The 22168-nt window shown below is 41.7% G+C and overlaps 1 protein-coding gene and 1 long non-coding RNA gene across 8 annotated transcripts; one reads left to right on the top strand and one right to left on the bottom strand.

The window, feature by feature from the left end:
• Positions 1–935: 935 nt before the first annotated feature.
• On the bottom strand, positions 936–3714 carry LOC109493861. Its single transcript, XR_002148332.2, has 2 exons — positions 3577–3714; positions 936–1069 (listed from the first exon to the last, which is right to left on the bottom strand). It is a non-coding gene; the product is annotated as an uncharacterized LOC109493861 (long non-coding RNA).
• Positions 3715–3754: 40 nt separating this feature from the next.
• Positions 3755–21785, top strand: TRMT10B (tRNA methyltransferase 10B). 7 transcript variants are annotated; one of them, XM_003995647.5, is made up of 9 exons: positions 3755–3857; positions 10449–10651; positions 11337–11445; positions 12053–12177; positions 14176–14328; positions 15464–15542; positions 16192–16259; positions 20385–20508; positions 21332–21785. In XM_003995647.5, the coding sequence occupies exons 2-9, from the start codon at positions 10466–10468 to the stop codon at positions 21436–21438; spliced, it is 951 nt and encodes a 316-aa protein (XP_003995696.2). In that variant the 5' UTR covers positions 3755–3857; positions 10449–10465; the 3' UTR covers positions 21439–21785. The 7 variants fall into 7 exon arrangements, with proteins under 7 accessions (XP_003995696.2, XP_006939360.2, XP_006939358.2 ...); XM_006939296.4 differs by having other exon boundaries at positions 3794–3857; positions 10454–10651; XM_011288543.4 differs by having other exon boundaries at positions 3825–3844.
• The last annotated feature ends 383 nt before the right edge of the window (positions 21786–22168 follow it).

The following is a 22168-nucleotide window of genomic DNA, read 5'->3' on the forward strand; positions in this document are numbered from 1 at the left end:
GATCACTGAAAAATGGTCTTGACTTCGCGTATCACACTGATTTGGCAATAACCTTCACAAATAGGAGTGAATACATGTGATATTTGATAGATTTTACCTTCACAAGGTTTGGTTTGTGGCACCTGCACCTGCAGGCCTGGTATTCTTGGCTGCCTCGCTATGACAAGCATAGGTTGCCACTAGGTGGCAGTTAAATTCCTTAGTTGCATGGTGACCCACATCCAGGAGTGGGTGCTCTGTGCTTTATCTCAAATTGACTGAATGCTGCACACTTTTTCTCTGGTAAATACCTGTAAAGGCAAACATAAAGCCCTGAATTCAATTTGCCTTTTTAAGAATAATATTAGAGGGAAAGAAATATATTTAGTACCTTTCTCACTAATCCCAATTAAACCAGTTAATCCCAGTTAATCTTAGTGGGACGTTGGACAAGCTACTTAACCACTCAGTGCTTTGGTTTTCTCTTCTCTAAATGTTAATAGTTCCTGCTTTGATGGGTAGAAATCTAATAAATAATCTAGTAAATACTCAGTAAAATTCAGTAGTAATCCCCAAACTTTATGGATGCCTCTCCTAGTGTGAAACCATTTCCTACATTTTGTTTTCAGACTCTAGGAAGACTGATCTCAAGATACCCCTGGGATGTCTTTTTTCCCCCTGGCTTCTCTGTCCAGGCCAAAGCTGGCTTAGACAGTCACCTTGGGCTATTAGAGCTTGTTCAAGGGGGCCCTTTGTCCCTCTGGTACTCCTGATCAGTTGTATGTCTGCACTGGCCTCCCAATTCCTCTCCTTCGCCCAGAACAAGGAGGGCAGAATGAGTGTGTTTATGTACCCAAACCCTTGGCAATCAGAGGAAAGCAATATTTGGGAGACGAGAAGATATCTTTCTCACCCCTTGTTACCAGTTATTTGTTAACTAACCAGTGAACCAGTACTTGTGCCAGGAAAAGATTTATTTTCTTAGAGGCCTGTTTCTTTTCACATAATATTTTGAATAAAGTTTGAATAAGGCTCTCGAACATAGATTTGTAGTGATTGCGTGGCCATGAATAACAGGAACAATAGGACGCTGAAAAAATAAAAATTGTATAATGTGAAACAGGACTTGAACACTTTTACCAGCAGAAAGCTCTGAAGAGCTACGTAGCTTATTTACATGAACGTAATCTGTATGTTGCAAGTTCAAAGCAAGGAGCTTAGGACTTCAACTTAACCAGAGCTGGAATTCCTGGCGATGTTGTTATAGGCACCACGCTGGGCCTCAGTTTCCCCAACTGACAAAAGGAAATAGTACTCGTCTCATTTAGTGAGGGCCTACAGTGTGCCAGATGCCTTACTTACATACCTCAAGTACATTTTCTTATTAATGGGGACAACACCCCAAACTAGAGATTGTGATGTAATACACATTTGGCATATTGTGAGAAATAATAGTGGAAGGCGGGAAGAAGACTGTGAAGCCTCTGGCACGGGCACTCAAATGTTTATGTCTGTCTGTCTTTGCTTCCTCTCCCCTCAACTCCATGAACTTTCTTGGGCTGCTACTGTATGGAGTTAGTATTTTGCTCTGCACTAAGTCCCAGAAGTTCCAGGAAATCCCTCACTGCTTGTTGAGAAGCTAAAATGAGGGGAGTGGGGGCTGGTCCTGTTTAGCACCTTTTTTGAGATACACCACCCCCAACATGAATAGGCAGAATGGGATGCAATGCAAGAGCCAATTGTTTAGTGACTAGGAAACTACCAGACATTTACACTCCTTCCTTTTCCCATTCACCATAATATTGGCTGATTCGTTTCTTAGACAAACATTTGTTACAACCGTTGCAGGTGATGCCTGATGTGGGATTATGGATGTAAATAATTGGGTAAGAATCCTGTCTTCAAGAGCTCCTGGTCTAAGAGATAAGATGACATGTAGAGAAAGAAACCTACAAATATAAGGTATGGTCTGCTCAGGGTGACCAAAGAGGACAGATAAGGTGCTAGAAGAGCTCAAAAGACAGAAGTCATTTTGTGGTTGGGGACAGAGTGGTGATCGTGGAAGGCTTCCTGTAGGAAGCAGCATTAATTAGAAGTAGCTACTGAGCATCAGGTCCTAGATTTGGTAGATAGGAAGGTAGGTTGGAATGTGTTAAGAAAGGAGAAAAATCACTCATTTGGTGATTCTGTCAACACATATTTAGTGTGCAGTGGCACTGGGAATTAAGTCATCAACATGATACATGTTCCCTCAGGAACTTATAACTAGTAGGAAAGATACAGAAAAAAATAAAAAGATTACTGACTGATTGGTCATGTAAAGAAACGAAGAGTGCCAAGATAGGGATGGGATGAGCCAATCTTACCTGGGTGATCAGTAAAGGTCTCTCTAAAGAGGGAAGGTTTAAGCTGAAGCCTAAAGGATAGGAAGGAGCCAGCCATGGAAAAAGTGAGAGGAAAGGGAACAGAATCTGCAGAGGGCCTTGGTATATTTGAGGCATTTCAAGAAGACAGGTATGACTGGAACACAGCAAGCCAGAGGAAGAATGATAGGATGAGTTTAGAGGGGCAGCCAGGAACCAGGCGGGGAAGGCCTTGGGAAGGTTAGACTTCACATCCAAGTACAATGGGAAGCCACAAGGGTTTGGAAAAGGGAGACACATAATCATCTGACAAACAGATATCTGCTGCGTGGTGGGAGTAGGGGGTTGGGGGGGCGGTGGTCAGTGAGACCAGCTAAGAGGACTTTTCTAGGGGGTGGCCATGGGCTCATTCAAAGGTGAAGAGACACAAGAGCAGTGGCAGGGAGAGAGGAAAATTATCCAGTTGGGCTGAGAGCAAAGTGCAGGGACTGGTAGGTGTGGTGGGAGCCACTGAAGATCCTTTGAGCCACTCTGCAAGCCCTACTGATTGGGAAGCCAGCACCAGCTTATGAGCAGAGAAGAGATGTTAGAGCTGGGTTTTAGGGAAAAGCCCTCTGGGGGATAAAGAATGTTTACTTTTAACATTTAAATTGCTCCAGTAGCAGATAAAGGATGGACTGAAGGATTAGGGACGGGGTGGGGGTGCTGGAGGATCTATGAAAAGAAAAGGCCAGAGAGGGAAACAGTATGGGGCCAAGGAGGGATCCAACAGGGCTGTGGTTTCTTGGGTGGGAGATAGTTCAGGCTCTTACATGCTAAGGTCTCTTCCAAAGGGTGAGACCGCTGGGATAGCAGGAATAAAGGGAAGATTAAAGAGTGACTGTTGGTTTTTTTTTTATCAGGTCAAGGCTTGGGCCAGTCTCTTCAGCGTCTCTGAGCCTCGCTTTCCCCCTGGGTCAGTAAAGGGAGAAGGAGAAGGGAGAGTGGCCAGAGCCTAGACTCACTTGTTAAGGGCCCAAGCCCGAATATCTCTATTGTCTGCCTAAACAGCCAGGTGGTGGTGAGGGCAGCTGTGTGCTCAGGGAAGCCTGTGTCAGTTCGTGGGCTCTGCTGGTTGTAGGGGGTCCAAGGGAGGGCAAGACCCCCAGGTTGTGAGAAGAGGGGTGGTTCCAGCCCGGTTTCAGCCCAGTTTCCCAATGCCCAGCCCTTGAGAACCATCAAAGCCTCGGGTTACCTGCCGCAGCCTGCGAAAGTGGCGAGCGGCGGGTATCATAATCCCCGTCTCACAACCGAGGAAATAGGTTCAGGCAGGCGCAGCAATACCTGGGCGGTACGCAGCTCCTTAGTGCCAGTGTAGATGGAAGGCGAAGCCTCCCACTGGCTCTGGCACACCAAGCTACCAGGCTGAAAACCACAACTCCCAGAATGCCACTCGGAGGGGGGCAGGAACCGGAAGTTGGTCCGGAGGCGGGGCCTGACGTGCGCCGCCGAGACTGCGCGAGGTGAGGGATTCAGGTACGCTTGGGGTTCGTTGGGTGGACGGACGTGGGGCCAAAGGGGTCTGACTTGGGGCTGTCGCCTGGTTCGTAGGTGGGACAGATGCCGGGAAGCGACCTTCGACAGTCGTGTGGCCTGGTGTCCTCCACCTTCTTGGTGCTTTCCCTTTCTGCCACCCCTCGCACTAGCAGGCTGTGGGCCAGACGGGACCCACAGGCGGGGTACTCTCGGGCCTGGGTCTTGGTGTTCTCGTGCTGAAGGTGCCAGAGGACTGGAGCCAGCTTCGGTGGACTAAAACTTAGAAAATGAGAGACGCAAACAGTTGTGCAGACAGAGGCTGGCCCGTCACTTAGGGCCCAGCGATATGCTCCTCAGGTGGGATTTGGGTTAGAAAAGATCTGAGGCTTCTGTCAACTCAGAGATGGGGATGGGTGGAGAATTTATTAAATCAGTAAGTATTTATTGAGCGTCTGTTATGTACCAAGCCCTTTTCTAGGCATATAGGATAGAGTAGTGGACGAAACAAAAAGAACACCTGCTTACGTTATAGGAGTGGGGGAGTTCAGACAATAAGTAAAACATGTGCCATGTTGAACAGTGATATGAGAATAAATTGAGGCAGGTAGCCATATAATTATCTAGGGGAAGAGAATTGGAGGTAGACACGACAGCAAGTGCAAAGGCTCTGAGGTGGGAATATCCTTAAGTATGTTAGGAGCAGCAAGCAGACCAGAGAGCGCAGAGGACACTCGATGCCGGGGGTAGATCTTAATGAGGAGTATAGGCCATTGTAAGGATTTCAGTTATGTACTGTAAGTGAAATGGAGAATACTACATAGTTCTGAGCAGAAGGGTAACATAATCATAAAACATTTAGGTTCCTTGTGTTCTGCAAGGCTCAGTGCTGAGTACTGGGGGTGCGCACCTGAATTCTTTATCCTCTCTTCCCTGGAAGAGCTTGTAACGTAGTGGAGAAACAGACCAACTGTCAGTCAAGGCTGAGGTAGATAATTGGAGCCGCATGGAAGCAGAATGGACATCATTCCCAAATCCTCAGCATGTAACTATTTGTTAAATGATTGATTAATTGAATAATTCCAGTACTTGGTCCTGGACCTGTAATGGAGGCTCAGAAAACATTTTTTAATGAAATGAAATGCTAAATCTGGGCATAGATAATGTCTCACACAGATTAAGAAGGTTTGTTTTTCTGTGATGCCCAATTTCATGTTTGCTTTCTGAGAGTCACTAGATAGCAAGGCTCTATTCAGTATTTACTGAGCTTCCATTTTGTGCCAGGCCTTGTGCTGGCCACTGAAGATACAAAGATAAAAAAGATATGGTCCCCACCCAATCTGCTATATTTCAGACTCTTTGGTAGTGGTTGGAACTGCCTTCATTTGATTTTCAATATTGCTGTATCCCAAGATCCTCAGGGACTATAGGAACTTGGGGAGGTCTGAGATCCAAGGAGGGGACTAGGAAGAAGGGAATGGGGGTGGTAGTGGTAAAATTCAGTTCAGTTCAACAAACATTTATTCAAACACTGCTGTTGGCAAGGTTCTACATTGTGAACTCTTACAGTGTTTACGTAAATATAGGTACACAGTCCCTCCTGCAAAGGAATGCAGTTTGATGAGAGAGAAAACATGAGCACAGACCTTCCAGTTTTCTAAACAGCAGCGGAAAACTCAGCAGCCCCTCCAGCTACTTCAACCCTAGCTCTCTTTTCTCCTTCTCAGCCAGACTTCTCCAATGAGACATCTACATTCATTGCCTCTCAGTCGTTCCCCAAAGGGGTCTGGCAAAGAGGAGGAGCTCAATGGATATTTATTGACTGAACGAATGGACAAACAGATGAGAATACAAAATGCTGTGGAGTTCAGAGGAGGGGAAGCACATGGCTGTTAAACTGGCATTCATTTAACAAATTGGTGTTTTCTCACCCTAATAAAATGAGGTTGTTAGGTGTTGGACCAGTTTATCTTAAAGTTTTCATTTTTCTTTTTTGAATGCCTAAATGCAGGAAAATGCAGATGACTCTGATGATGGGCACAACAAAACTTGCTCAGTCATCTAAAGGAATGGGTATAATGAGACTGGCTATCTTAAAGATATTTCTAATCAACATTGCCATTCGTATGTGAACAGTGCAGTGCTTCTGAAATGCTTAAGAATAACTTGGCCTTTTCCTCGTTTTTCTAGAAATAATATGTACACTACTAAATTTTGTGTGTGCCTTAAATCCATAGTGACACAGTCAATGGTATAAATAAATACATTAAAATTTGTACTGAGTATTAAAGAAAGGACTTCTGAGCATAAGTAAACTTTAGCCTGTACAGGAAAATGAACACAAATTTCTAATGTGTAATTTTGAAAATCTAGAATGTAATTTACTTGGCCATATTCAGGAATATATCTGGTGGTTAAATGTTTACATGATGTGTGATGAATACCTCAAAACTGCTCAGAAGACTTACCTTTTTAGAAAGCCTGAAAGAACAGCACTGGAAGAGATTGAATAGCCTGTATTTCATGAGTAGTTGCTCCATGTCAGGCAAATGAAATAGGTCTAGTTCTTGCAACAGTCCTGGGATGTAGTATTATCCCATCTCAAAGAACCAGTGACAGAAAGTTAAGTGCTTTGGCTGTTATCCTACTACTCACAGGTAGCAAGCTGGGAAGCATGGCTAAATCCTAGGACTGCTATGTTTCCAGTACAACAGCTTATTATGTCTAAATGAAAAACAACTAGGGGCACCTGAGTGGCTCAGTCAGTTGTGTCCACCTTCAGCTTGGGTCATGATCTCGCAGTTCGTGAGTTCGAGCCCCGCCGTTGGGCTCTGCTGACAGCAGCCTGGAGCCTGCTAAGGATTCTGTGTCTCCCTCTCTCTCTGCCCCTCCCCTGCTCACATTCTATCTGTCTCTCTCAAAAGTAAACATTAGGGGCGCCTGGGTGGCGCAGTCGGTTAAGCGTCCGACTTCAGCCAGGTCACCATCTCGCGGTCCGTGAGTTCGAGCCCCGCGTCAGGCTCTGGGCTGATGGCTCAGAGCCTGGAGCCTGCTTCCAATTCTGTGTCTCCCTCTCTCTCTGCCCCTCCCCCGTTCATGCTCTGTCTCTCTCTGTCTCAAAAATAAATAAATGTTAAAAAAAAAAAAAAGTAAACATTAAAAAAAAATTTTTTTTTAATGAAAAACAACTAAAAATTGGCCTCATTTTGAGCATTTGATGGAGTATAAGAAAACAGTATGAGCCTTACACTAGAAATGTTTGCTAGTAACAGGAGTCAGAACATTAGAGAACTAAATATAATCCTCGGACTCTACTTGTCTCTGTAGTGGGTAATATTTATATAGTTAATATAAATGCAGTTTATTGGTTTACGAATTTTAGAAACCACCAAGGGAATAGACAGAGGCCAAGAGGGTTAATTTTGATGACACATCACAATGTAGAGCCTGTCTTAAATATGTAAAATTAAAGCCTCAGCTTACCAAATTGGAACATTAAGGGTGGAAGAGAGAGAGAGGGAAAGATTAGGGTGTTTATTTTCGGAGCCTAACCTTAAGGAGTCAGAGGGTAATACATAAGATTGTTGAACAAGAAGTAGAAATTTAAAGGATATTCTTAAACATAGTAAAGATGTCTTCTGGTAATTGTCATGACAGAGGTATGGGTATTGGACTTACCTTCTGATAAAAAAGCTGTAAAACTGGACAGAGTATATGAAGAAACTGTTTTCAGCATTGGACAGTAAGCAGGACAAGACTGTTATCTTTGAGAGAAGTAGATTTGAGATGGACTATAGGCTTAAATGTAAAAACTAAAATTATAAAGGTATTTCTAGAAAGCAACATAGAATATCTCTGTGCTTTTTGGGTAGGCAAAGATTTCTTAGAAGACACAGAAAGCATTAACTTTTATAGTTAATAAAAAAATAAAGTTAAAAAGTTTAAGAAATAAAGTTAATTAAAAATGATAAATTAGACTTGGTCAAAATTTAAAATTTCTGCTTAACAAAAGCCTTAAGAAAATGCATGGGCAGGCCACACACTGGGAAAACCTCTTCTCAATACCCATGTCTGAAAAAAGACTTGTATCCAGAAATATGATAAACTTCAACAGTTCATTAATAAAAAGATAATTCAAAAATGAGCAGAAGACTTGATCAGAAATCTTATGAAGATATATTATGAATGGCCAATAAATTACATGAAAAAGTGCTTAATATCATTAACAATCAAAGAAATTCAAATTAAAATACAGCTAGGTTCCACTACACAAGAATGGCCAAGATTAAGAACTCTGGCAACAGCAAATGTTGGTGATGCTGCAGATCATCTGGAAGTCTGATTTGTTGCTGACAGCACTGTAAAGTGGTGAGGTAGCTTTGAGAAACTGATGGCAGTCTTTTGTGAGTTAAATAGGCAACTATCCTATGCCCCATCAACTCTACTGTTAGGTACTTAGCCAACAGATGTGAAGACATATGTCCACAAAAACACTTGTGTGAGAATGTTCTTAGCAACTTTATTCATAGTAGTCCCAAATTGGAAAAATCTCAAATGTTCATCAATAGGGAAATAAATTATGGTATATTCATACAATGGAATTCTGCTCAGCAATTAAAAGGAATAAACTACTAATACATGAAGTAACATGTATGATTCTCAAACACGTTGAGGGGGAAAATGTCAATGTCAGTGTTTAAATCCATTTATATGATATTTTATAATAGGCACAGTTAATCTATGGTTATAGAAAAAAAACAATGGTTGCTTTTATCGGGTTGTGGGAATGGGATGGAGATTGACTTGCAAAGTGCAGAAGGAAAGGAACATTCTGGAGTGATAGAAATGTTCCATATCTTGGGGCACCTGGGTGGCTCAGTCGGTTAAGCATCCAACTTTGGCTCAGGTCATGATCTTGTGGCTCACAGGTTCAAGCCCCACATTGGTCTCTGTGCTGACAGCTCAGAGCCTGGAGCCTGCTTTGGATTCTCTGTCTCCCTCTCTCTCTGGCCCTTCCCCTCTCAAGCTCTGTCTCTCTCTCTCTCAAAAATAAATAAACATTAAAAAAAAAGAAGAATGACTAAAAAGTTAAAAAAAAAAAAAAAAGAAAAGAAAAGAAATGCTCCATATCTTGATGAGGGGGTAAGTAACACACCTATGCTTTTGTTAAAAACTCATTGAGCTGGTATGTTCTCTCCACACACACAATATTGAGCTGTACCCTAACCTTTGGGTTTTACTGTATGTAAAATATACCTCAAAAAAATTTAAAAGTCAGTGTAACAGAAAAATAAGAGGGGATATTTTGAGTGATTTGAATTTAGTGTTTCATAGGGAGTTGATAAAAGTTAAAGTTGATTCAAGAAGTAATGGAAAGCATATGATTTCAGGATAAGGAGTTAATTACCAGATGAACTAAAAAGACCTGATTAACAGGTTGGCACTAGAGGTGGAAGGGATTGGAATGAGGATCATTACTTTTCATTATAAATCTTTTTTTTTTTTTTTTTTACCATATGCATGGATCATATCACATACATTTGCTTTTGCAAAGATATACTTTTCCGAAGATGGTGGAAATGCACTGGACTCAGAGGTGCAGCCATAAACGATGGACATATGTGACACTTAACTGTAGACTAGAGTGGTTTTTTAATTTTTAGAGAGAGTGTGAATGGGGGAGGGGGCACAGGGAGAAAGTGAGAATCTTAAGCAGGCTCCACACTCAGCCTGGAGCCAGACGTAGGGCTCAGTCTCAACAACTGTGAGATCATGACTTGAACTGAAATCGAGAGTCAAACGCTTAACTGAGCCACCCAGGTGTGCCTAGAACATTTTTTACTTATAACCTTTGCAGGGATTTTGAACAGCAGTTTGAAATTATGGCCCTTGTTTAGTGTGCCATAGCAATGGGTTCTCCATATTTTCCTACCTCAGCACTTCTGATGGATATTAAGTTTTCTCACTGGTGACTGTGGCTTTCAGCTGCAGTGATACTTAACTGAGTTGGGAGAAGGAATACATAGTTTGGAAAAACAAATTGTGATACATCACCAGCAACCTAGAATTCTTGGTTGGTTTCGGGTAACTCTTCACCATATGTTTTTGGCTAGCTCTTACCTTCCTAGGATATTTCTAGTAGTGGACTTCACATATAGTAGGTGTTCAATAAATGTTTGCTAAAGGAATGGTTCTAAATATAAACTGAAACATAATGGAGGAGGTGGCTTTTGCCATTTCTGTCCCACCCTCAACTACTACATGCATTTTGAAGAACACAGTAAATGACTTGACCACCTGTGTCACTGCAGCAGTGAATCATTGGTGATTGCTAGGAGCTGTCAGGAGCTGTGCTTGTCTTCTAAAAAGTGGATTTAGCCTCCTCGGTACTGAAACATTTCTGGGCTGACCCATTTCTCTGGAAGACACAGACACTTTTCTCCATTCAATAAGTCTGGGTTAATATTTCCCACATGTCTACTCCTTCAGCAACACAGTAATGCTATTTGACATTGGGATGCAGGGAAATACCTCTGTAGGTGAGATAAGGTGACGTCTCACGTAATTGTGCCTTTTTCTGACCTGGGTGAAAAGGACAGAAGACTAAGCACATGGACTGGAAATTGGAAGGGAGTGCTCGGAAAACAGACTCACGTGTGCTGCAGGAGCAAGAAGTCATCATAGAGGACACAGGTGAAGACAGCATCTCTGAAAGCTTCCAGCTTCTACAGATTGATGTGGAATGTGAGCATCTGGAGGGAGAGACACTGCCCACAGGCAGTGCAATGTGGTGCTCAGTAAGTGCAGCGAGTTGCCTGGCCGTGGGCTTTGCGATGGTGCTATGTCCCAGAGACCCCTGTTCTGAGGGTAGGTACTAGTAGCAAAAAGACTAGGAATGAGTTTGGTGTGCTCCAAAATTGGATGAATTTCCTGCTACTGGTTTAAGGTTTCAGTTCCACTTGAGTCATAAGAAAAGTATATAAAGTGCAAGAGGAATTTGTTTTAAGTGTATTTATTTATTTTGAGAGGGAGAGAGAGAGCGCACGAGACGGGGAGTGACAGAGAAGGAGAGTGAGAGAATCCCAAGCAGGCTCTGAGCTGTCAAAACAGAGCCCTACGCAGGGCTCGAACCCACAAACTGAGATCATGACCTGAGCTGAAATCAAGAGTCGGACACTTAACCGACTGAGCCAGCTGGGAAGAGGAGTTTTTGATACACCTCAGAAGGGTCCGGAAATCTAAGCTCTGCTTTAGGCCCTGTCCCTAATACATTTACTTTGGGCATATCACTTCTCTTTTCTGGGGCTCTGCTTTCTCTTAACACAATCCAGTCTATTTTTTTTTTTTTTAAGACTAATATCTTTGTTCTCTCCTAACTTTAAATCTAACTTAAAAAATAATTAAGTAATTGTTTTGAATATTCATTTTCCTTTTTGTTGCTTACAAAGTTCTCAAACAATTTTGTTTTCTCGATGACATAAGAAAAATGTCCAAAGAAAACAGAGACACTGGGAAAAGATAGTTGCAGCAAAGAAGAGCAAAAGAAAGCAAGAAAAAGAAAGAAGAAAGGCCAATCGTGTAGAAAATTCAGGTAAGAATAAATCTGATTGCTGGTGTAGTCATTTATCTCTTTACGGACTAGTATCTGCATGTTCTTAGGAGAGTAGGAATATTGTTTTTAAGGAAAAACAAACCTCTTGGAGGTAGGACCTGTTGTTCTGTTTTTGGGGGAATCAAAGTTTCAAAGACAGCAAAGTTTAAGGCTGCCCTGAAACACATAGTGAACATTTGTGTTTATAAGCTCAGAAGTAGAAGGAATGATAACAACAGGAGCTAACATTTATTGAGTGCTATGTGCTAGGTTCATTGCTAAGAATTTTACATGGCTTACCCTGAGGGGTAGGTGCTTTTATTATCCCCATTTAGTAGGTGAAGAGACTGAGGCTCAGAAATTAAATAATGTGCCTAAGACTATCTAGTAATAAGTAAATGGACTGAACTCTGAGTTAGACTCAGCAATGTACTCCAGAGCCCACACCCCTCACCATTCAGCTGCACCCAAATGAATAAATATCTTGTATGAGTTTCAAGTTTCTCTTTATGTACAAAAAATATCACTTGGCTAGGGAGATTCTTTTCCAACTGAATGTATTCCTCTGTTTTCCCACTTTTACTCCTTTTTGATATTTCTACTTCAGGCATCTGCCCCCAGCACAGCAAACGTTTTCTGAGATCCTTAACCAAGGAGAGACTTTTGGAAGCCAAACACTCAGGACCAAGACTCTGTATTGATTTGAGTATGACCCACCACATGTCTAAGAAGGTAGGACATCCATTAAGCTCTGAATTCCTGCCCACATGAGGGACATCCAGAAGGGAACAGCTTTGACAAAGAGCAGGACCACTTCCAGCCTCTGTAATTCCGTAGTAAACCAGCAAAAGTGTTTAGTTTTCTACATATGGCTTCTCAGTTCAAATTGGCTGTTATAAAGAATCAGGAAGAGAATAGATACCCTCTGGTTTAGTCTGCAAATTTTATCTGATCTTCTGTTTTGAGCCCCACCTTGTTGTCTCAGTGTTCATGGTGTCCCCGGTCTAGATGGAGCCTTTCATGTTCAGTCCTCCAGAAATGAAATCTGGCTTTCTACTGGGGAGAGGAATATTTGCCTAGTTACATGTTGATGAGATGACCTTGTAGGAGGTCTTCCTATAACATATGTGTTTTAATCGTTTTCCATTCACCCCATTGGTAAAGGAGGGATTCCACCCTAGGGTTTTGGGGATGGCTGAAGAAAACACACTTGACATTGGACAGATAGGAATGATAGCAGTTTATTAGTCACGTGTACTCAGCCCAGGGGGAGGAGGACACTGCATGCCATGCAGGACCACATGGGATTATACTTGGGGACAGAATGAACAACCAGGGGCTGTGGGAGGCAGGCTTTGTAGTATCATGAGGGTGGTGTACTCCCTGGTTCCTGCAGGAAGATGTGATTAATTTTCTGGGAATAACTCCATGGGCTGGCAGGGAATTGAAACTCACTACTTGGGGATAAGCAGGAACTAGCCTGGTCCCTTTGACAGAAAGGATTGTTTAGCTGGGGGGCCTTGTCTATGGGAGCAGAACTGGGGGAAGAGCTTGCATTTATTTGGACTTTCAGGGCCTACCTGGTTTCACCAGATGTCTAGGAAACACACAGTATTGGGCCTTAATTTTTGGCCTTACACCAAAAACCAGGTTTTTCTGTTTGCCAACATCTCTGTCGTATATGCTGGTGTTTGCATGTTTTTCAGAGAAACTAGGAAGACTGAAGATTTGGGGTTCGTACATGGAACCTCTAAGTATAGCCCTCTGAAAAGGTCAACCAAGAATTTTCTACTGTTTATTTTAATTGAGATCAGATTAAATCAAATCCAGAGTGTTTTTTTCTCTCCTGACCCAGATCAGGCCAGATTGTGAAACTACTTTTCTTAAGGTGATGTCTGTGAATCAGGATGGAAAGTTAAAACCTCTGACCCTGTTACATCTCCTAGAGTTAGGGTAAGGTGCCAATTTTATTTGATGGAGTATAAAACATGTCTGTTTAGTAATCTAACCTTTTAAAAATAAACAGTAAATATCACATGGTAAAATTTTAGATATGAGCTAAGAGAACAATTCCATATATTATATTAGATATATAACAGCAGGTCCAGAAGGAGAGAGAGTTCAGAGTCTTTCCGTTAACTCACTATTTTTGGGCTAGTATCATTACCTTAACTTTGATCTATAAGGTGTGTGTGCCATGGAGTGTAACATGCATGCTCACATATACCCTCCGTACTCATTCTTGGAGTAAAAGGGGCCATTCTAGTTCATCAGATTTCTCAGAGTAGCATTCAGTGAACTTACTGAGTAACCATTTGTTTTGTTTTGTTTTGTTTTGTTTTGTTTTGTTTTGTTTTGTTTTGTTTTATGGTATGGTATGGTTTTTTGTTTTTTTGTTTGTTTATTTGTTTGTTTTTTTGAGAGGGAACGCGTGAGCCTGGGAGGGGGAGAGAGAGAGGGAGAGAGTGAGAGAGAGTGAGAGAGAGTGAGAGAGAGAGAGAGAGAGAGAGAGAGAGAGAGAGAGAGAGAATCTCAAGCAGGCTCCACACTGTCAGTGCAGAGCCCAGCACAGGGCTCAGACTCATGAACTGTGAGATCATGACCTGAGCCAAAATCAAGAGTTAGATGCTTAACCAACTGAGCCATCCAGGCATCCCTAACCATTTGTTGGTAGTGAATTTAGAAAGAGTGGGCATGCTTCTAGTCTAAGTTGTCGTTATTTCTTTGAAGGAGTTAAGTAGACTGGCTGGACAGATCCGAAGGTTGTATGGTTCAAATAAAAAAGCTGACAGGCCATTTTGGATCTACCTCACTGGATTCACAACAGACAGTCACCTGTATGAAGAATGTTTGAGGATGAATGATGGATTCTCTAGTTACCTGGTAAGCCTCATTTTGCATATTACTTGAGGTGTCATTTGAAAAGTAGATTGTATGATAATAGTAAATTTTTTTTAACTTTTTCATATTTTTATATAAAAATATACTAATTCTATATTTTCACTATTGCAATCTAAAAAAACTTTAGAATCTCTCATCAGTTCTTCAGTTTCTAAACTTTCATCCTTCCACTGCATTGGCAGACTAATATTACCAGGTATCTAGGACTGTATTTTGTATTCTATGTGTTGTATGCTAGACTGTATACTCCACGAATGTTTTGGGGGAAATGCTGTGACTCCTTTCTTGTTTACAGTAGTGCATAATTAAGGGAGCATGAATTATGGGGGAAGAGAAAATCCTTATGAGAGTAATGTGGACTCGAGGTGAGTTTTAGGGAGCATTCAGTTACTTTTTATCTCTTTCCCTAGGGTCCCATGAATGTAGTGACCATAATACAGGCAACAATCCAAAACACTTCCTAAGAAGTGCCACTAAAAATGTCTTGTGTGTTTGTGTTATGTAGCTGGGACTGGGTGGTGTGGACTTTCCTAGGGAGGTTCACAGAGGAAGAGAGTATGAAACGTGCCCTGTGTGGTCCTGCAGTTAGTTGTGGTCGCTGTTACTGTCTGAGTGTCTCTCCTAAAGTACAGCCAGTTCCTGCTTCTCTTCTCTGTGCGGGTTTTATGATTCTCATACGTGAGCCCCACAGACCCACTCTTAGGGTCACATGGTTCCCTTGCTTTCCCATCTTCATGCCTTTCTTAGGTGATTCTCCCCATTTTCATTGCTACTTCCTTTTGTATGTGTCTATCTCATCTCTTTTCAGAAACCAAGTTCCAGCATTCCCTTCATTAGAAGGTTGTCCCTGGTGTTGTCACTCCCTCATCTGTTGTCCTGGGGCGTGCTTCCTGTACATCTGTTAGGGTGTTGTATTACTTTCTATCTTGTTTTGTAGAATGTCCTTTCTACTTCCTCTCCCCATTGAAGTACTTTGTGAGAACAGATTGTCAGACATGTGTCCCCTTGATGCACTTAGAGCCATGCCTAACAGAATTGATGCCTGGTAACTAGATGCTGCAGTGTGGGCTGTGTCTTAACCTAGTTCACACTACATTGGATTATTTACATTTTTCAGCTAGACATAACAGAGGAAGACTGCTTTAGTTTATTTCCTCTGGAAACCCTTGTGTACCTGACTCCTGATTCAGAACATGGTATGTACTTTCCTGCATGGATTCATGTAGCACTTTGTTCTAAACCCTGTGTTTGATTATTCCCTGTGTCAGAATTTATTAAAGCCACCCAAGGTGTATCAAAAAAAAAAAAAAAACAAAAGGAATGAGCATTAATTGCACACCTCTTATGGGTGTATACCTCACCACACTTTGCACATGTCCTACTATGTGTGCACAGCTGCACAGATCTAGTGTCTCCAGCCTCTTTGGACCTTGTGACCTACCTGTTAGTCTTTCCCAGTTTCCCTGGTCAGCTCCCCTCCTTGGCCCTTTTTGGATCAATGTTAGATATGTGTTTTTTCCAGAAAATCAACTATTTCACATACTTTTCAAATTTATTGGTGTTAAGTTGATCTTAGTATTCTTTCCTAATTATTTCACATTCCTCTGTAATTTTTATTTTGTCTCCTTTATGAATCCTAATGTTAATTTGAGTCGACTGCCTTTTTTTTCTTGGTTAGATATGCCAAAGCTTTGTCTTTTGAGAAAATTAGCAAATCTATTACCTTTTTGTTTCCTACTTTATTACATTTCTACTTTTATCATTAATAATTCTTTCCTTTTACTTTCTTTGGCTTTAGAATTTATAAAACAGATTTGATCTCAATGGCCTTCATTTTTTCATTAGCTCTTGAAGATGTTGATCTAAACAAAGTTTACATCCTTGGTGGACTTGTGGACGAAAGCATCCAGAAGGTAAATGTGCATTTTAGACCTAACAGCTATATTTTGAAAAGCGGGGCTTCCTTTCAGAGGTAGCTGCCCTATCATAATCTTACCCAAAAGGCCTAAGAACTCAGAATAGGAAGAAGGAAACTCTCCTGCCTCAGTTGGCCCTCCTGCTTGTGAAATTCCCTTTCTCATCAATGTTAGTGATCCTGACCTGGCAGTCCAGTCAGGAACTGGCATGGAGAGTGTTTGGTAATTACATAAAGAGCCGTTGTTGAATTTCTTTTCTCCTGTCTTCAGTTCTGCAAGGATAACTCTGATCTTGACCAAGGAAGCATTGATTCAGCATTCTTACCACCTAATTGTTCTTTATGAGAGTGGAGTTTGTTCCTTCTTAGGCCGTCTTTTCTGCTGACATAAGTTTTATCCTATAATTGTGATGTCAGTAAGACTGTGCGGATTTCTTTTGTTGAGTTGGAATTTTATTGGAATAATTGGAGTTTTGAAATATGTTTCTATTATACACACATTTGTTGAGATAATTGTTATTAGTTTATATCACTAATTAACATATTGCATTGCAATAAATAATGATATAATAAGGTGTATAAAAAGAACTACAGTGAGAAATAAGTCTCCCTCCTATCCTTGTCCTACAGTGCCCCCCACCTGAGCCAACCACTATTTTCTTTTTTTTTTTTTTTTTTAATTTTTTTCAACGTTTTTATTTATTTTTGGGACAGAGAGAGACAGAGCATGAACGGAGGAGGGGCAGAGAGAGAGGGAGACACAGAATCGGAAACAGGCTCCAGGCTCTGAGCCATCAGCCCAGAGCCTGACGCGGGGCTCGAATTCACGGACCGCGAGATGGTGACCTGGCTGAAGTCGGACGCTTAACCGACTGCGCCACCCAGGCGCCCCTAACCACTATTTTCTTGTGTATACTTCTTGATATAATCTATGATCACACAAGTGTTTGTGGGTATATTACATATATGTATTTTTTTAATATATGTGAGTGTATTTTGGATATTTTTTCATATCTGTAGAGATATACACACATATTTAATACAGGTGATACTTTTTTTTAAATTTTCATAACGTTTTATTTAGTTTTGACTGAGAGAAAGAGAGACAGAGCATGAGCGGGGGAGGGGCAGAGAGAGAGGGAGACACAGAATCCGAAGCAGGCTCCAGGCTCTGAGCTGTCAGCACAGAGCCTGACGCAGGGCTCAAACTCACGGACTGCGAGATCACGACCTGAGCGGAAGTTGGATGCTTAACCGACTGAGCCACCCAGGCACCCCAATACAGGTGATACTTAACTGAATTGCATTTATTCTAAAAAGGTCAGTGTTCTGGGGTGCCTGGGTGGCTCAGTTGGTGGAATGTCTGACTCTTGGTTTTGGCTCAGGTCATAATCCCAGGGTCGTGGGATCGAGCTCCTCATTGGGCTCTGTGCTGAGTGTGGAGCCTGCTTAGGATTCTCTCTCCCTCCCTGTCTCTCCCTCTGCCACTCTCCCCCACTCTCTCTCTCAAATAAATAAAATGAAAAAAAAAAAGGTCAGCATTCCATGATTCATAGTGATAATCTAAAAAACAGGTGGGGGGTGGAGATAGAAGAATGCTAGAATGCTGGGTATTAGGGGTGCCTGGGTGGCTCAGTCAGTTAAACATCTGACTCTTGATCTCGGCTCAGGTCATGATCTCATGGTTTTTGAGACGCAGCCCCGCATCAGGCTCTGCACTGACAGTGCAGAGCTTGCTTGGGATGCTCTCTCCCTCTCTATGTCCGTCCCCTGCTCGCGCGTACCCTCTTTCTCTCTCAAAATAAACATTAAAAAAAAAAAAAAAAAAGAATGCTAGCTGTTAAATGAGAAATTCATAATAGAATTGAAAAATCATTATTTTGTTACTCCCAGTATAATCACTGATTGACGGAACTGATTGAACAAAAAGCGTGGGAGAACTGGCTATTCACACAGTCTCCCAAATGTTGCCCCACACATCACAAAGGCACAAATGTGCCATTACAATGAAGTGAACTGGAGGTCACCATCTTACCAGATGTTCAAACTTAGAATCACCAGTGTTGACACTATGTGCCTCCCAATGTGATGGAATCTCACTTGCAAAGTGTTTACTGAAAACTGTTTAAACTACATTTAATCATGAAGAAACAGGATGTGAGGCATTCTGCAAAACAGTTGGACCACATTTTAAAAAAAAACAGTGTAATGAAAATGGAAATAGTTAGGGGGCTGTTATAGATTAAAAGAGATTAAAGAGACATAACAGCCAAATGCAGTCTCCCACAGCAGAGTGATAGCTTTTTCTTTTGAGTCAGAAAAGTCTAGAAGGTCAGTGAGCAGGGTACGATCAGTGATGTGCAGTTTTAATACATTGTCTTCTCTTATCGCTCCAGTCGTGTTTAAACTGAAAAATAATTGGCACAATGATTTGTCACACGTATAGAACTTTTTGGTTGTTACTGCAGAGTTTGGCTTCCACACAGAAAATATGCTGAGAACATTTCTTCAAGGGGAATCGTTTTATCTTTAAATGTTCAGAGGAGCAGAAACTAGACTGTGAGCTCCTCCAGGGCAGCATCCAAGTCTCTTACTAACTTTGAATTCTTGTACTCCAGTTCAAAATGATTGTAAAAGAATAGACTTAAAACAAAAAAACCCCACCTAGACCATATATGCAAAGGGATCTTATTCTTCAAAGAAGGCTTTTGAGCAGCTGTACCTTTATGTTATCTGAATCGCATCACATAACACATTTTGGAAGTTCTCTCTTGGAATTGTTTTATGTGAGTCTGAGAAGCAGGTGGTCCAGTGTCAGGACAGAGGTGCTAGGTCTGCTTCATGCTGCCCCAGCTGGTCAGACCACACTGTTGGTGGCCAGTCGATCGTGACACAGTGGGAAAGGACAGTGACAGGCTGCAACAAATTCAGACGAATTTGGCCTGAATGATGAAGAGACTCAAGGGGGAGGCGACAGAACTGAGACTGCCAGAAGGATGCACAGGGCATGATCCCTGCTGTGGAGTTCCTGAATGGCCATCTTGTGGGAGAGACATTTTACTTGCTTGGTATGGTCCTGGGGGGATGGGACTAGAAAAATTAGTGGAAGGCTCAGGGAAAACAGAAAATTTGGCTCCCTGTCAAGAATTTCCTATTAATCCATACTGTCAAAAGTAGAATAGGTTTCCCCAGGATGCCTGTCATAAGGATTGTCCCTTTCAGGACAGAGGCCACTTGGAAGAGGGGCCATAAGGATAGACCAACATTGGATAGATGATCGGAATAGAATAATTAACTATTGAGGCCCCTTCCAATAGTTAACTATTGGAAGTAATCTATACCAGTAATCTAACCAGTAATCTAAACCTTTCTTTTTAATCCTGAAATTGTAAGTAGGTAGATGATCTCTCCAGAGCTTCTTACGAAGTGGCAAATATAATTTAAATTTGAGTTCATGACTCAGGAACATCTTTAAAGGGATATTAGTTATTGTACTCTGACCCTAAATGGCCTCAGATTTTGGGGTTTTTTTAGTTTTTATGACTGCTTTCTGCAGTTTTCAGATCCCTTCCTTTTACTTGGGCTGAGTGCTCTCACACCTTATTGCTGTTTTGTATCTGACTTGAATCCTTTCTCCCTTTTCTCTAATTTGCTGCTGTCAAATGGCTATGGGCTGAAAACTCCAGATCCAGAATTACATCTTACCGACCTAGGGTCAGGAGTGTTCTCCTCTGGTTGATTAGATTGCTTGAACTTTTGGATGCAGATTGTGGCTGCAAATAAATATGCCTCCTTTTACTTATTTCCTTCTTGGTTGTAAATAGTAATAATAGTAATAAATGGAAGTAGTAGATAGATGACTCCCAAGTGAGTGAGATGTCTGCTGCACAAGCCATTTCTTACTTAGAACAGGTAAATACTCTTCATTGTCTGCACTTCCTTCGTTCTCCCTTAGGCTACTGATTTTTAATACTTACCATTTAATTATGATTACAGATGATCATAATTATACAGATGGAAATTGGAGTGGTGGTAAATGGGGTTTCTCATAATTTGCTATGCATATTACAATGAGAATATCTTTATCATTTTCACAAGAAAAATATTTAACTGTGATTTACAGAAGGTGACATTTCAAAAAGCCCAAGAGCACTCGGTCAAGACAGCCCGCTTGCCAATCCAGGAATACATGGTCAGATGCCAGAATCGGAAAAACTATCATTCAGAGATCTTGACCATCAATCAAGGTACTGCTTACATGGCCCACGCTTTTTTTTTTTTTTTAAGTTTATTTATTTAATTTGAGAGAGACAGCATGAGTGGGGGAAGGGCAGAGAGAAAGGGAGAGGAGAGAGAGAGAGAGAGAGAGAGAGCGAGAGAGAGAGAGAGAAAGAGAGAAAGAAAGAGAATCCCAAGCAGACTCCATGTGGTCAGCGCAGAGCCTGATGTGGGGCTCAAACCCATGAAACTGTGAGATCATGACCTGAGCTGGACGCTTAACCGACTGAGCCACCCAGGCGCCCCTCACTTGGCCCACATTTAACGTGTGTTAATTCTGGTGCTGCTCCTTTGCATTATGTTTACATATAAGCAGACCTCAAAGCAGTACCCCGTGACTAATGTGCTCAGATTTTATTGCATGCTGTTTGTGACAAGTGTTCTAGCCTCTCAGATGCACTTGGCATTTTCTTCCTGGATCCCAACCAACTATGTTAAAGATGGGTGAAATTGTCCACTTGGCCTAGAATGCGGTGTTCAACCCATCAGTGAACTGTGAAGTCCTATTTGTCCAGAATTCAGTCCAGGAGCATCTTGGCTGCTCCCTTCCCCCTCTCAGCCATTCAGAGACCCTCCTTTGTGTTCCATTGTACTGTTTTCCTCTCAGTGCTGCGGCACTGTCCATTCACAGGCTCGTTATCTCTCCATGTAGGCTGAGGTCCTTGTGGCAAGAGGGTCCGTGTGTGGTGCAGAGATTTGTTAAATGAAATATTCCAGAACACCCTTTTCCTCATCAGTCATTTACTACTTTTTTCTCAGTGTGGTCACTATTTTCTTTTTACCCTCTAACAGTCTTTGATATCCTGTCTGCATACTTTGAGACTCAAAACTGGCCTGAAGCATTGAAGAAAGGAGTTTCTTCCAGAAAAGGCTACGTTCTTCAGAACTCAGTGGAGTGATGGACAGACAGCCTAAGAAGTTGCAGGGGTGGGGAAGTTGCTGAAGGTGCCTTGACCGAAAAGCGGAGCAGAGGGTGGCGATGGCACACACTTGCCTTTACTTGACATCTTGGATCTTCACTAGAATATAAGTTACTAATAACAGGGACCACATTTTACACTCTTTTCTATCTCCGAGTGCCTGGCTCACAGGAAGAGCCCAGATATATGACTAAGTAAAAAGTTTACATAACCAGGAATTAGCCCAAAACTACATGGCTTTGGATGTATTAATTCATCTTTTATGTACCTATTTGTGAAATACCTATTCTTTAGAGATAGCTTAAATAATTAAATAATTATTATTATATCGAGTTTAATTTTCACTCAACTGGTATCATCAAGTTGTAGCACTTTCTCCAGCCTCCTCTGTTCATGGTGATTTTCCCCAACTCAGCGATACACTCTATGTGTTTTGCAGGATCCTAACCTAGCCCTGCTTTAAGCCCCCATAGCACTTTGCTCCCACTTATAGCTCCCACCCTGTCTCTCCTGCTCTGAGTATGGAGTGGAGGGTTTCTCTCTTCCTAAAGGTAGCCTCCTAACAGGACACTTTGTGGGAGTATCTTTGTATCTTTCTGAACCTTGTGCAAACTAGTTTCTTCATATATATTTATAATCAACAGGCAGAATTGAAGAGCAAAAATACAGTATTGGTAAGTCTAACTTAAAAATAACCAGAAAAGAAAAA

The sequence above is a fragment of the Felis catus genome, chromosome D4, assembly GCF_018350175.1.
Source record: "Felis catus isolate Fca126 chromosome D4, F.catus_Fca126_mat1.0, whole genome shotgun sequence".
Lineage (NCBI taxonomy): Eukaryota > Metazoa > Chordata > Mammalia > Carnivora > Felidae > Felis > Felis catus.

Bases quoted from the DNA above. Each gene is read 5' to 3' on its own strand.
- TRMT10B (XM_003995647.5), top strand. From the start codon at position 10,466: ATGGACTGGAAATTGGAAGGGAGTGCTCGGAAAACAGACTCACGTGTG. The intron at 14,329-15,463 runs GTAAGCCTCATT...TACATTTTTCAG, and splicing joins ATGGATTCTCTAGTTACCTG to CTAGACATAACAGAGGAAGA. The intron at 16,260-20,384 runs GTAAATGTGCAT...TGTGATTTACAG, and splicing joins TGGACGAAAGCATCCAGAAG to AAGGTGACATTTCAAAAAGC.